Source organism: Quercus robur, chromosome 3, assembly GCF_932294415.1.
Source record: "Quercus robur chromosome 3, dhQueRobu3.1, whole genome shotgun sequence".
Lineage (NCBI taxonomy): Eukaryota > Viridiplantae > Streptophyta > Magnoliopsida > Fagales > Fagaceae > Quercus > Quercus robur.
Window position 1 is genome coordinate 27,635,662 of NC_065536.1, and position 13,305 is coordinate 27,648,966.

General features: G+C 33.6%; 2 protein-coding genes across 5 annotated transcripts in view; one reads left to right on the top strand and one right to left on the bottom strand.

Annotated features, from left to right (window-relative positions):
• Nucleotides 1–537: 537 nt before the first annotated feature.
• LOC126717676 (protein PLANT CADMIUM RESISTANCE 3-like) lies at nucleotides 538–1,977 on the top strand. The gene is made up of 4 exons (XM_050419514.1): nucleotides 538–845; nucleotides 1,227–1,298; nucleotides 1,390–1,602; nucleotides 1,732–1,977. The coding sequence occupies exons 1-4, from the start codon at nucleotides 659–661 to the stop codon at nucleotides 1,812–1,814; spliced, it is 555 nt and encodes a 184-aa protein (XP_050275471.1). The 5' UTR covers nucleotides 538–658; the 3' UTR covers nucleotides 1,815–1,977.
• A 9,906-nt stretch (nucleotides 1,978–11,883) lies between these two features.
• LOC126717674 (uncharacterized) overlaps nucleotides 11,884–13,305 on the bottom strand; it is a 77,722-nt gene continuing 76,300 nt past the window's right edge. For 3 of the 4 annotated variants that reach the window (XR_007652716.1, XM_050419513.1, XM_050419512.1), the window contains one exon: nucleotides 11,884–12,059. Coding sequence is in view for 2 of the 4 variants with exons in the window: in XM_050419513.1 (XP_050275470.1) it covers nucleotides 11,925–12,059 (135 nt within the window). In the remaining 2 variants the exon portion in view is untranslated. Of the gene's footprint in view, nucleotides 12,060–13,013; nucleotides 13,293–13,305 lie in introns of those variants that run through there. The other variant, XR_007652711.1, reaches the window with a different exon arrangement.

Sequence of the window (13,305 nt, forward strand, 5' to 3'; positions counted from 1 at the left end):
TATTGTCCAATTCTTTGAATGGTTGAGATTTCAAAACCACAATAGTAATAACTCTAGTCCTACCTAATAGGGTGCAAAACATGCAAATGACTTTAATATTAATCATTATTTCAGATTAGCTCGGTTAATTCTAAAACCACATACTATTTCATAACTTTTTATCACAACTTTGATGTGGTAGTGAGTGATTGTTTATCACTTACACATGAACTCACTATTTTTTTCTGTCACTTACACTCAGTCGCATATCATAATTGTGCCAAAAAGAATTGTGAAATAAGTTGTGATGCTAAATTACCTCAAGTAGCTAATCAATCTTGAACTGCCACGTCCAGTTTGTGGGTTTCCAATATTTTTTTGTATCAGATTGACTGGAAAGAAGATGACATCGGGAAACACACGCAAAAGAATAGACTGAGTCACCGAGACATTGTATTCAGCCAAGATCTTTTTAAATAAAAATGAGTCAGTCATGGCTGCTTATGACAAGTAAAACATGTACTGTTCACATTTACTTAATTTCCTCCTTTCACAAACTAGGAATACTCCTATATAACCCCAGCACTTTCGTCCCACACCTCAACAAAAACACCTCTATAACTCTCTCAAATTCTCTTTCAGCCTTTTTACCTTTTAGCAGCATATACGTACCTTTGTCATGTATTCATCAAACCCAAGTGCTCCCCAAAAGTATGCCGATGCGCCACCTCCATATGGGCAGGCCCCCGTGACGGGTATTCCAGCGAACACATACCAACCCCAGGCAGCTCCATTTCAGGTTCAGTCTAGTGCTCCGGTACCTTGGTCCACTGGCCTCTGTGACTGCGGCGATGATGTCGGAAATTGTAAGAAATTTAACCCTTTTGGCATGTGTCATTAAATATATATGAATCTTATAAACTTCAATAAATCTAGAGTCACAAAATATTTCATAACAAATATATTATCTATGGATATGATAGATGGTTAATGGTAGATAATAAAATAGTATGAATGATATATAGGCCAATATAAGAATCAATACAAATTGATCAATTTAATAATTGTTAAATTTGTTATGTAAAATAGTGTTGTCTTTATTTTTTTGTCGAGAAAATTAGAAAATTGTATTCAAAGAGAGGAAAAATACATGCCAACAAGAAAAATAATGTAAAATATTGTGTCTACAACACTATTCTTAGAATATACAAGCTGTTGTTTATTGGTGCTATTGTTGTTTTCCACAGGTTGCATAACATGTTGCTGCCCTTGTATTACTTTTGGACAAATTGCGGAGATCGTAGATAGAGGAACAACATGTAAGTTTGTATGGTGAGTTTGGTTTTAAGTAAATTAGATGTATTGGGGTGATGATGATGGTGACTGACGGTTGATTTGTATGTATTGCAGCATGTGCTGCTAGCGGAGCACTGTATGCATTAATTACTTGGTTGACTGGTTGTGGATGTTTGTACTCATGCTTCTATCGCTCCAAAATAAGGCGGCAGTACGCGTTGCAGGAGGGCTCTTGTGGGGATTGCATGGTTCATTGCTGCTGTGAGCTATGTGCCTTGTGCCAAGAGTATCGTGAGCTCAAACACCAAGGTTTCGACCTCAGCATCGGTAAAAACATCCTTCTTTTCTCTCTCCCACACCAAACACACTCACACTTCATTTGATATAAAATATTTTTTTCTGGGTTATTAATTCTTGATGATGATTTTTAATATGGTTTTCTTTTTGATTGTTTAGGATGGCAAGGAAATGTGGAGCAACGGACCCAAGGAGTGATGACTGCAACGGCTCCTGTGATCCAAGGAGGCATGAATCGATAGAGTGCATCATATTTTTATTTTTGTTGTTGATTAAACCAGTAATCTGAGTGCTAAAGATGTAGGAGTTTTACTTTATGGAATTTTTTTCTTGTGTTTTAAATATGTCATATAATGAGAAAATATTTGCTATCAAATAATATTACGTCACTAATATCAAAATTCATGCAATTGTGTGATAAATTAAAATAATTTTATAAAATTTTATATTTATTATGAAACCACATTATTACATGAATTGCTCAAGTTTGACTTCAATTGATATTATAATTTGATAAAGAAGTCATTAATTGCTTAAATATACCATTAAATAATTCAAAATTTTAGAGGTTAAAACTTCTAAAAAGCCAAAAAATATTTAAAAATAGAAGATATAAAAAATTATTAAAACAATATATATATATATATATATATATGTAATTGAATGAATTGGTGGCCTGTTTGGTTATCACCCAATTCTCGGTAAACTACTAGGACATTGAGTTGGCCATGTATAACGAATAGAAGCACATGAAAACAAAGTCCAACCTTTTTTTTTTTTTTTTTTTGAGAATGCCAATTTGGTTTTGGACTTTGCGCACAACAAGAATAAGACCGCCCCTTGCTGATTATATATATATATATATATATATATATATGTTACTTTGCAGCAAACTAATTCAATTATATATATGAGTTGCTGGCTTGTTTGGTCACCCAATTCTAGGTAAACTACTAGGGTATTGAGTTGGCCGTGTATAACGAGTATAAGCACATGAAAACGAAGTCCAACTTGGTATATATATATATATATATATATATGCATCTTTTGTCGGGTTGAGAGAAATTTAGTCAACTTAAATGAACCTTTTCACTTTGGATTTTAAGGAATAACTCACACAAGAAGGAATGTACAAATTTCATTAGGATTTGAGCTGGTCCACCAAGGTAGGTGCGTGTGTGTCTATATATATATATATAGTGACCTTGTCAAATATTTTTTAATGTGCCAACAAAGCAAATCATTGCTCATTTGAAGAAATTTACAATGTTCATTCTAGGCAGAAGCTTACATACTTTTTGTTGTTGTGATTTACAATTTGAGTACATGAAAAATAATATGATGTTCTATCACTAGTTATTGCCTTCACAACAAAAAGGGTAAAATTTCAAATCAAAAGATTACATGTCACATTTCAAAAACACACTAACAAAAAGTAAAATATATGACATGTACTAATAACAAATGATCATAACATAACAAACAAATCGGCACGTATATCAACCATCAATAACACACCCAAAATTATAAAAATCTAAATAGATTAAAATGTTAGATTGAGAAAGAACTTAACTGTTTATTTATAATTGCCAAAAATGTTTAAGAATTTCCAAAACTACTAAAGTTTGTCAAGGTTAACAAATTTTATACACCTATGGGAATCTAATTCTGTTCAAGGGCTTTAACTAATTCCTCATACTTATATTCCCTTATCTCCACTTCTACCTCTACTTTCTCCACCACTCCTGCACCTTATAAAATGCCAAAATAACCTAACGACGTCATTTAATGCAATATCTTTTAAATTAAAGCATGGACACAATAAAACTAAGTGAGAAAGATCAGAAATTTATGTAAACATTCAAAAATTTGGGAATTTAGATTCAGATTCTGTAATAAGAAGAAAATAGTTGGGTATATTATCTTAAAAGTGCTGTTTAACACAGAATATATTGGGTTACTGAGCTGTTTAGTTTTTCCTTGACAGATGATGTACGATAGCTATTTTTCCTTTCTTTCCCACTAACAAAAGTAGTATTGTTTATGAGAAAAGTTTGAATTGAAGCCAAGAGAAGAATTTTTATAGATACAAAATATTCAAGGGCAGGTTGTATGATTGAAAACAAATATTTTACCTTCCATATTTTCCCTTCCAACCATTTAAAAGAAATATTTTACCTTCTCACAATGAATTATTGGAAAAACAACTAAAAACAATTATAATGAGTATAACAATCGCAATAAACAATATGTTCCAACCATTTAAAAGAAATATTTCTTTTATTTTGTATAACAACTCGGCTACGTTAAATATACTTTTTAAAAAAATTTAAAATGATAATAGTCTAAAAACAAAAGAGTCATTTTTTTTGTTTCTCTTTTTTCTTTTATTTAGAAAGTAAACAAAATAATGAACAAATATAGATTCCATAAACAAAACTATCTACATCAGACAAATAGTGCAATACACGTATTAGTGGCAAAGCAGTAAATGATCTGATTAATGATTTTATATTGACTATTTATATATGACTTTTATGCAACATGAACTTTTTTTAAAAAAAATTTATAGAAATTGTTAACAAACCTTGAGTTGATGCAGTTAAGTATACAGCTCTTTATCCAAAAATGAAAGTAGAACCTACAAAATAAGTATTTTTTAATTAAAATAATTTGTAAAAAAAAGAATAAAGAAGATCAATAATAGTGTAGTAAATGACCACCTAAATCAAGTTAATACCTACTCACAAAAACAACAGCGAGAGAATTAACTCCTACATCCTTTGAAACTCCAAGCACACAAAAAAGAAAGTAACATAATATATATTTCTAAACCTAGATATGGATCAATGTATGTCTGTCTGTGTGTAGTACCAAAATGTTCAATTTCTCAAAGAAAAGAAGTACTGGCTTTGCAATCTTTAATAGTTGGAAACTGATTCACACACTCAAGTGCATTATGATTATAGAGGTACAAAACTACAAAGATTGCAATCTTTAGGAGGCAGCAAACAAATGTGCAAGATCTGGAAGACAACATCAAAAACAAGTCATTCTAAGCTTTAGTAGTCGGAAACAGATTCACATGCTCAGTAGCTAATGTGATATTAGAACTAAAATCAAAAGTCATATCAAGCATAATTTAACATGAAATAAAAATTGCAAAGTTGAAACAACATTAGAAATTAAGATACCATAAACAAAAATGTAATCAAAAGAAATCATAATACCATCACTTAACTGGGTAGAAGCCCAAGTTTGAAAAACCCCACTAAAGTATTCGATTTGTACTAGAATAAGACATAGAAACAATAAATATATTAGTAAGTATATGAAAAATTGATAATCATAATCAAATTCAAAAATCAAATGGAAAGACATGTCAATCTCACTGTATAGGACAGTTTTTGTAAAGAGAAATGCATGTTTTAATTTACTGTGTAGTTTTAGAGAAAAAAAAAAGAAAAAAAAATAGTTCTTGACAATATCTGAGGACCTTAAACAATCATATATTATGAACATTCTCTGTTAACAAAAAGAATTTTTCTTTCAAAAAGTCACATGCCCAAACATAAGCCTAAATTTTTGATAAATCCAAACATAAGCCTAAATTAAAACAAATTTAGATAAAAAGCGATATTAAAAAACTCTAGCAACCCAAAACTGAAACAAACCCCAGCAATAACCCAAAATAAATTAATTAAACAAACCCTACCGGCAACCCTTAACTATTTGCAACACAGCCCTTACATATCACTGAAAATTCTGAAACCACAATCTACATCAATATGTTTGGGCCTAATTTTTGTTGTTGGGCTAATATTTTTTTATACCTTTTAAAAATATCAATAATATTGTTGAGGGGGCAAAATGCAATTTTATTGAAACAAATTACTAAAAATAATATATTATATATATACTAAAAAAAAATTAAAACTTTGGGGGACACTACCCTACATCCAACAATAGTTTCGTCCCTGGTTATCTTAGTAATTGGGTATCTTACGATGGGGTGGGCTCCCAATAGGACCAGTTCACACGTAAATTTAAATTGGAGAATTAAATCACCATACAATCGCTAGTCTTACCATGTTAGAGCAACCACATCAGTGCTTCCAAAATGTAAAAATGTATAAATTTTACAAATTTTAACCAAAAAAAACCCACATCAATGGGTGCAAAATTGTGTATATTTACAAAAATGCTACAGTAACTGTGCATATATGCACGGTTATTGTAGCTTTGCATTAATATTTTACTATTTTTTTCTCTCTCCTTCACCTCACTCTCTCTTTCTCTCTGGTGCTTCCACTCTCACCTCTCTCTCTTTTTATCTCTAGTCCCTCACTCTCACCTCACTGATCTTCAAAGCAAGCCTCCACTGATCTCCGAAGCAAGCCATGCCACTGATCTCTGAAGCAAGCTCACTCTCATCGTGCCACCGAAGATCGTCGCAGAAGCAAGCACACTCACTGATCAGTTTTGGGATTTCCTATTTCATGAGTGGGTTTTGGGGTTTTGATTAGACATGGAAAAAGGGGTCAAAATTTCTGACCCGAACCCGATTTTTTCAACCCGAAGCAAAAACAAGTTGACCCGTGACCCGACCCATGTTTTTTGCGGGTCAACCTGACCCAACCCACGACCCGACCCAAACCCATACCATTTTTCAAAACTTTTTTTTTTGGTAAAAAAATTAATAAAATTAAGACAATATTAGTTTAATTGTTTTGTTGTGAGTTTTAAGGAAACAATTGAAACATTTACACAACTGCATCTAAATTAAATGAAAGATAAATGGTTAAGTATTCTGTAATAAGTAAAGATTCTTAAATATCAAATAGCAAAGTACATGCCAAGATAATCTGGTTATAGTAGAGTTAAAAACATAAATTTAAAATTGTAAACATGTGTGAGAAACATTCATAAGTGTGAAAATAGTGAAGCCAAAGTATCAAATTAGCATAAATTAGGAATTCTTAGGCTGAAATTTTTAATAATTTATGTCCAAAATAAACGGCTTTTCAAAATAAATTATGATATTTCCTAGAGTGTGTGTTGTTTAGCAATGATATGATATTCATAAAAGATGTCATGTATAAATAAGTAAACAATCAAACTTTAATGTATATCTCAATTGAAATAGAATACCAACCACAATTGATAATAGATTATAAAATTTATTTTCAAGATTGTAAATTTCTTATATATTTTAACTTTTTGTCAAATGAGTTATCCATCTAATAAATCATTCGTAATTTTGCTTTATATTTTGGGATGTTGATATTGTGTAGAAATAAAACTTGTGTATTTATTTTATTTATCTTTGTGTTATTTTGTTTTAAATAGAAATATTAGGATTTGTATAATTTTAAAATTATTGAATAAGTATTAATAAGTTTAACTGAGTTCATTCTTGGTATAAGTGGTGAATTCAAAGTAATACATTCTATATCAAGTAATTTGTTGCATGACTTTCCAAATAGTAAATACATGATTTTTTCTTTAAAAAAAAAAAAAAAAAAATTCATGTGAAAAATACGGGTTAACCCGACCCAACCTGAAACCTGATTGACCCAAACCTATTTTTAATCTGCTTAAAATGACCCATTTTTTGCCTGCAACCTTTTGACCCGACCCGACCCGCCCGTTTTACCATGTCTAGTTTTGATCCTTTTTTATTCTTTGTTTGATCAGTGGGTGATGGTGGGTTGGTGATGGCAGGTTGATGATGGTGGTTGGGTGGGATGATGGTGGTTGGGTGGGTTGATGATGGGTGTGGATTGATCATTAATGGTGGCTTGGGTTGTGATGGGTCTATGAGAGGGTTCAAGAGAGAAGTGTGAAGATGAATATTTAATCGAATAAATGTATAAAATAAACAAACTGATGTGGGTGTTTTCTAAAATTAGGTGTGTAAAATAGAAAAAGTAGGTTTTTTTTTGCAAAATTTACAAAAATTTTACATCCACTAATGCGGATACTCTTAAGACGATTAATGCAACCAAAATTCCATCAATCAACAATTCAACTCTTATCCAGCCCAATAGCCCATCAACAACCTGTAACATACATATTGGGCATTTGGCATCAACAAACTTTAACAGTTTAGCACATTGGCTAAGGAGACTACAGCAAATCAACATAGCATATTATGGGGCAGCCATTTAGTCGAGAAAACTCAAAATTGAAAAAAAAAAAAAATTAAACAAAAAACAAAGAGTTTGAAGGACTATTTAGTGGAAACATACAACACCATTGGCTCCGAGTCTAAGATAGGAGGACTTTGACATATCCTGAGAAAAGGTTGGACAATTTAGGCACTTTCTCTCGGCTTCTATATTATTATTTTTTTTGAGCAAGAAACGATAGAAATTTATTAAAATAATAATGAGTGGTACAAGTATATATATATAGTAGATAAACCACATCTAGTATTGTGGGAACATCAACATCAACATCAACAAAACCAACCCCGTGATGTCCCAAGAGAAAACAAAAAAACTTGACTGCATACATAAGGGGGTATCAGGTTTTCCTAAACCCGTTGCGTTGCATTAAGGCATTGGTATTCCTCCAGTAAACCCATTGCACTGTCAAACATAGCTTTTGGGTGTGCCTGGACATGCTCAAAATAGAACCTATTCCTAGCATTCCAGATACTCCACGTCGTTATTGCCCACCTCTCCAAGTCAAGTTGATCAAGCTTCCACTGCAGCATTCTGAACAGAAGAAAGAAATCTTCTATTTCGTTGCTGCACTTCTGGAGTGTGCCTTTGAACAGAGACCGGATGTTCCTCGCAAACGGGCATTCCCACAACACATGACAAATTGTCTCGCAATGGTGACAGCAAAGCTCACATTTTTCGTCGACTCGGACCCGATTCTTGTGGAGATTCTCCCTTGTGGGTAAACATCCTGAGCAGGCCTTCCAGAGGAAATTGCGAACTTTTGGTGGCACATTTAACTTCCATATCTTCCTCCAAGTGGACCCGTGGGCTTGTACTAGTGAGTGTTCAGCTTGGTTTGGATGTATTAAGTGGAGAGCAACCTGGTAAGCTGAACAAACCGTGAACTTTTGCACTCTGTTTTCTTTCCAAATCAGCTTATCCTGGGAATTTAGGTTATTGAGGGGCAGCACTAGGATGGTGTTGCAGGATGTTCTTCTATCAAAAGTAGCTGATAATTTTCCCCTGTCCCACTGCCGTGAGTCATTATCTATCAACTCAGCCACTTTCATCCCTTTTGAGGGTGTACTCAAGAAACCAGGTGAGTGAGGTAGCCAAGAGCTAGAGGCCACGGAGATACTCCTGCCATTTCCAATTGTCCAATGTGACCCAGCATGGATGATGTCCCTAGCAACCAATAATGAACGCCACACAAATGATGGATTATGGCCCAACTCAGCTTCCAAGAAGGAGGTATTTGGAAAGTACCATGCCTTATAAACCCTGTAGAACAGCGATCCATTGTTGTGGATTAAGCGCCATGCTTGCTTGGTGAGCATTGCGAGGTTAAAAGAATGGAGGTCTCTAAATCCCATTCCTCCCTTCTTCTTTGATGTGCATAACTTACCCCAATTTATCCAATGGATTTTCCTCTCCTCCCGGTTTTGACCCCACCAATATCTAGCCACCAAGGAGTTGATATTATCGCATATTGATTTAGGAAGCTTGAATAAACTCACTGAATATGTAGGGATAGCTTGTGCCACTATTTTAGGGAGGCACTCTTGTTTTGTGGACTAGCAGATTTGGGTTATCGAGGTAATATCTTCACCTAGGATAATGGAAGGATGGGCGAGGATTTGGTGCAAGAGAGGTTAGACAGGGCGCGTGCAAACATTGAGTGGAAAGTCCTTTTTCCCCATGTCAAGGTTAGCCATCTCCAGGTGTCTTATTCCGATCATGTGCCAATTCTGATATCAACAGCTGAATCCCCCAATCTTAGGAGGAATAGAAGGCTGCCAAGGCAATTTGAAGAGAAGTGGGTTGCACATCTAGATTGTGAGAGGGTGATCTGTGAGGCTTGGGGATTGCCTGTCCGAAATGGGAGCCCAATGTTTACACTTTTTGAAAAAATCAGGCAATGCCGACATGCTTTGGTGGATTAGAGCAAAATTACTTTGGGGAATTCTAAAACAAAACTAGAGGAGAAAAAAGCAGCACTTGAAGAGCTATCAAGGGAGAACAAGGCCAAACATATGCAAAGAATTAGAACACTGAAATCGGAAATTAACACCATTCTACACCAGGACGAAATTTTTTGGTGGCAAAGGTCTCGGTCCATTTGGTTACTTGCAGGAGATAAAAATACAAAATTTTTTCACCAACGGGCTAGTCAGCAGCGCCATAATAATCATATATCAGGTATCTAAGATGTAGAGGGTAGCTGGAAAACATCTGAGGATCAGATTACACAAGTTGCTGAAAGCTATTTCCAGGATCTCTTCACGTCAGAAAATCCCATGAATATGGAGAGTGTACTAGATGTGGTGGACAGGAGGTTTACATCGGAGATGAACACTTCCTTATCACAGCGGTACACAGCTGAAGACGTCAGACAAGCCCTATTCCAAATGCACCCATCAAAATCCCCTAGCCCTGATGGTATGTCCCCTTTTTTCTTTCAAAAATTTTGGAATATTGTGGGGAATGATGTAACTGAAGCTATTCTTTCAGTATTAAATTCTGGGCATATGTTGCGTAAAATGAATTTCACTCATATAGTTCTTATTCCTAAAAAGAATGATCCTTTGTTGATGGCCGACTATAGGCCCATTAGCTTGACTAATGTTGTATCTAGAATTTTATCTAAAGTGATGGCAAACAAATTAAAGCGTGTGTTGCCAAATGTTATCTCGGAGGCTCAAAGCACTTTTGTTCCAAATCGGCTGATCACTGACAACACCACTGTGGCTTATGAAATATTGCACCGGATGAGAAATAAATGGAGAGGCAAGGTGGGACAAATGGCAGTAAAGCTAGATATTAGCAAGGCTTATGATCGGGTGGAATGGGGTTTTTTGCGAAGTATAATACTAAAGCTTGGCCTAGACCACAGATGAGTAAATATGGCTATGGAGATAGTCACTACAGCATCCTATTCAGTCCTTATCAATGGGAACCAAAGGGTTTTATTACTCCCACAAGGGGAATAAAACAGGGAGACCCGCTATCACCATATTTGTATCTATTATGCGCCGAAGGGTTGTCTACTTTATTGAGGAAAGCTGAAGAGAGCCGAGCACTCAAGGGTGTACTGTCTAGCCAACAGGGGGTACGTATATCTCACCTTTTAATTGCCGATGATACTATGTTATTTTGCCAAACCACGGTTGAAGAATGTCAAAGACTGCTAGATCTATTGGGCAAATATGAAGCGGCATCCGGTCAAGCAATAAATAGGCAAAAAACAACATTACTCTTTAGCAAGAATACAAGGCGAGAGGTGAGGAATGACATCCAGCAAATGTTGGGGGCTAGAATAATGTCAGTATGTGAGAAGTATTTGGGCCTCCCAATCCCTAATGGGAAATCAAAGGTGGGGACTTTCAAAGAGTCCAAGAGAAAATCACAAAGAGAGTTCTAGGGTGGAAGGAGAAATCTATATTATTATTACTAGTGCATGACCCACACAATGCGCGGGCTACTTTTATTTATCATTCACGTAAAAATATGTAAAATCATATTAAAATTCTATTAGTAGAACATTAGTTCTCTTGCTAATTGTCTATCAAACTCTAATAACGTAATCATGATACAAAAATTTTGTGCTAACTCCATTTGCCAATCAAACATTATCATGATATCATAAAAATATTATGATAACTCCATAGACAATTAAAAGAAATATATTGATTTTTTTAAATTAAAAAAAAAAAAAAAAAAAAAAAACCTTCTGTTTTATATTTATTATTATTATTATTTTAAATGATGAGAAACTCCCTTAAATATGGTCAAATGAAGACATACTGAATAGGGAAAATACAAAAAACCTCAATTATACAAACTATGTTTGTCACGATTACAGGATTCTTATTATAACTATCCAATTTAGACTACACGAAGGACAATTAATTTCAAGAATACAAAAAAACGAACAAAAGATATATCTTAGGGCAGGGAAAAAAAACAACCAAAACTCTTGAAAAAGTTATATTGTAGAGTTTTATTAATACCAATCACTGTATTGCCCTATAAAATAAATAAAAATAAAAAAATAAAAATGAAGAAAAAGGAAAGATGGTAGCACTAAATCAAAGTTACATTTATGAAATTTCACAGAAAAATCTACAGCTACCTGATTCCTTTCTTAAGCCCTGTACATCTACTTGATGCTTTTAAAGTCAATCATTTTCCATAAATTTCTTGGTGCATAAGGATATTGACAATTTTTGCCCTCTTCTCAACGTAATTAATAGCCATTTTCTTATTTGTCTCTAGCAATTTCTCAACTACTCTCTGGCTCTTAATAGCAATTAAGACCTAACAAAGTAACATCAACATAAATTAGAGAATGGTGCACTATGTTGCACTCTATAAACTTCAAAGGATTATTATTATCATAAATCATTCAATATATTTGTCACTAACTGGGTATGGATGCAACAAACACATGAATGTACAAAATTTTGGATATAAGCAAAAAAAATTCCTGTAATGTTGAATGCTCATAGGACCAAGACTAAACTAATTTAAAACGTAAATTCAATGTTAGCAAGCATTTGGAATAATATATATATATATATATATATATTAAAAGCACATTCTATTTGTAAATAATCTGCATATTAAGAATCATAAACTGATTTAGGAATAAGTATCATCTTTAAAAAATAACTAACTCAGAAAAAGATAGATTGTAGATAGGAATTTCAAAGACATTTCCTAAAGACATCATCTCTCAATAGAAGTTGAAAATAAGAAAATATTTAACTAAGAGACTAACATGTACCAAAAATCAAATGACATTCAAGATGATTAGTGTTAGACTCCTATAAGATTAACACAATGCAACACCCATATATTAGAATTGAATAATACCAAAATTGGAACACATATATTACAATTAAACACACCCATAGACTGAGGAGAAAAATCCCATAGATCAATTCACTAAAAAAATCAAATGTCAAAAGCTTAAACATGGAAAAGCAACAATAAAAAATCATAAGTTTATGCATAAAGCCATGCCTATATAACTTTTAAATCATCCAAATGTAGAAATATTAGAAGCAATTTTAAGGATTCTTTCCTACTGTTAATGGCTTTTGCAACATAAAAATCACAATCAACAAATTTGTTAATGTTTTACTTGTCAATTGAAAACAGTCCCAAGTTAACTACCAAAATAGGAGTCACAACTATTACTGGAGATCGTGCCAACTACAATAAATATATGTATCTTTGTCTAAAAGAGTCTGTAATTCCCCTTTTTTTTTTTTTAAATAAAAAACAGTGAAGTTATCTTAAACTTAGGCAACCAAAAAAATCTGATTCCATCCAAACCAAGAAAAGAAGAAATACTGGACTTTAACTAAAAATGTTCTCTATTAGGCATTACAGTCAGCGGGGCTTTGATGAAGGGTGGGTTCAGTGAGTCAAAGAGATGTGATGTAGTTTCCACTTGGGATGCTCTACTACTAAGTGGTGCAGAGCGTACCTGCTTCTTGTGCAAGTCAAGACACTGACTTTAATTCCATTCCTATGTGTTTTAATCTATACACCACCA

Coding starts and splice junctions, on each gene's coding strand:
- LOC126717676 (XM_050419514.1), top strand. CDS start 659: ATGTATTCATCAAACCCAAGTGCTCCCCAAAAGTATGCCGATGCGCCA. Junction 1,299..1,389: donor CGTAGATAGAGGAACAACAT/GTAAGTTTGTAT, acceptor TATGTATTGCAG/CATGTGCTGCTAGCGGAGCA. Junction 1,603..1,731: donor AGGTTTCGACCTCAGCATCG/GTAAAAACATCC, acceptor TTGATTGTTTAG/GATGGCAAGGAAATGTGGAG.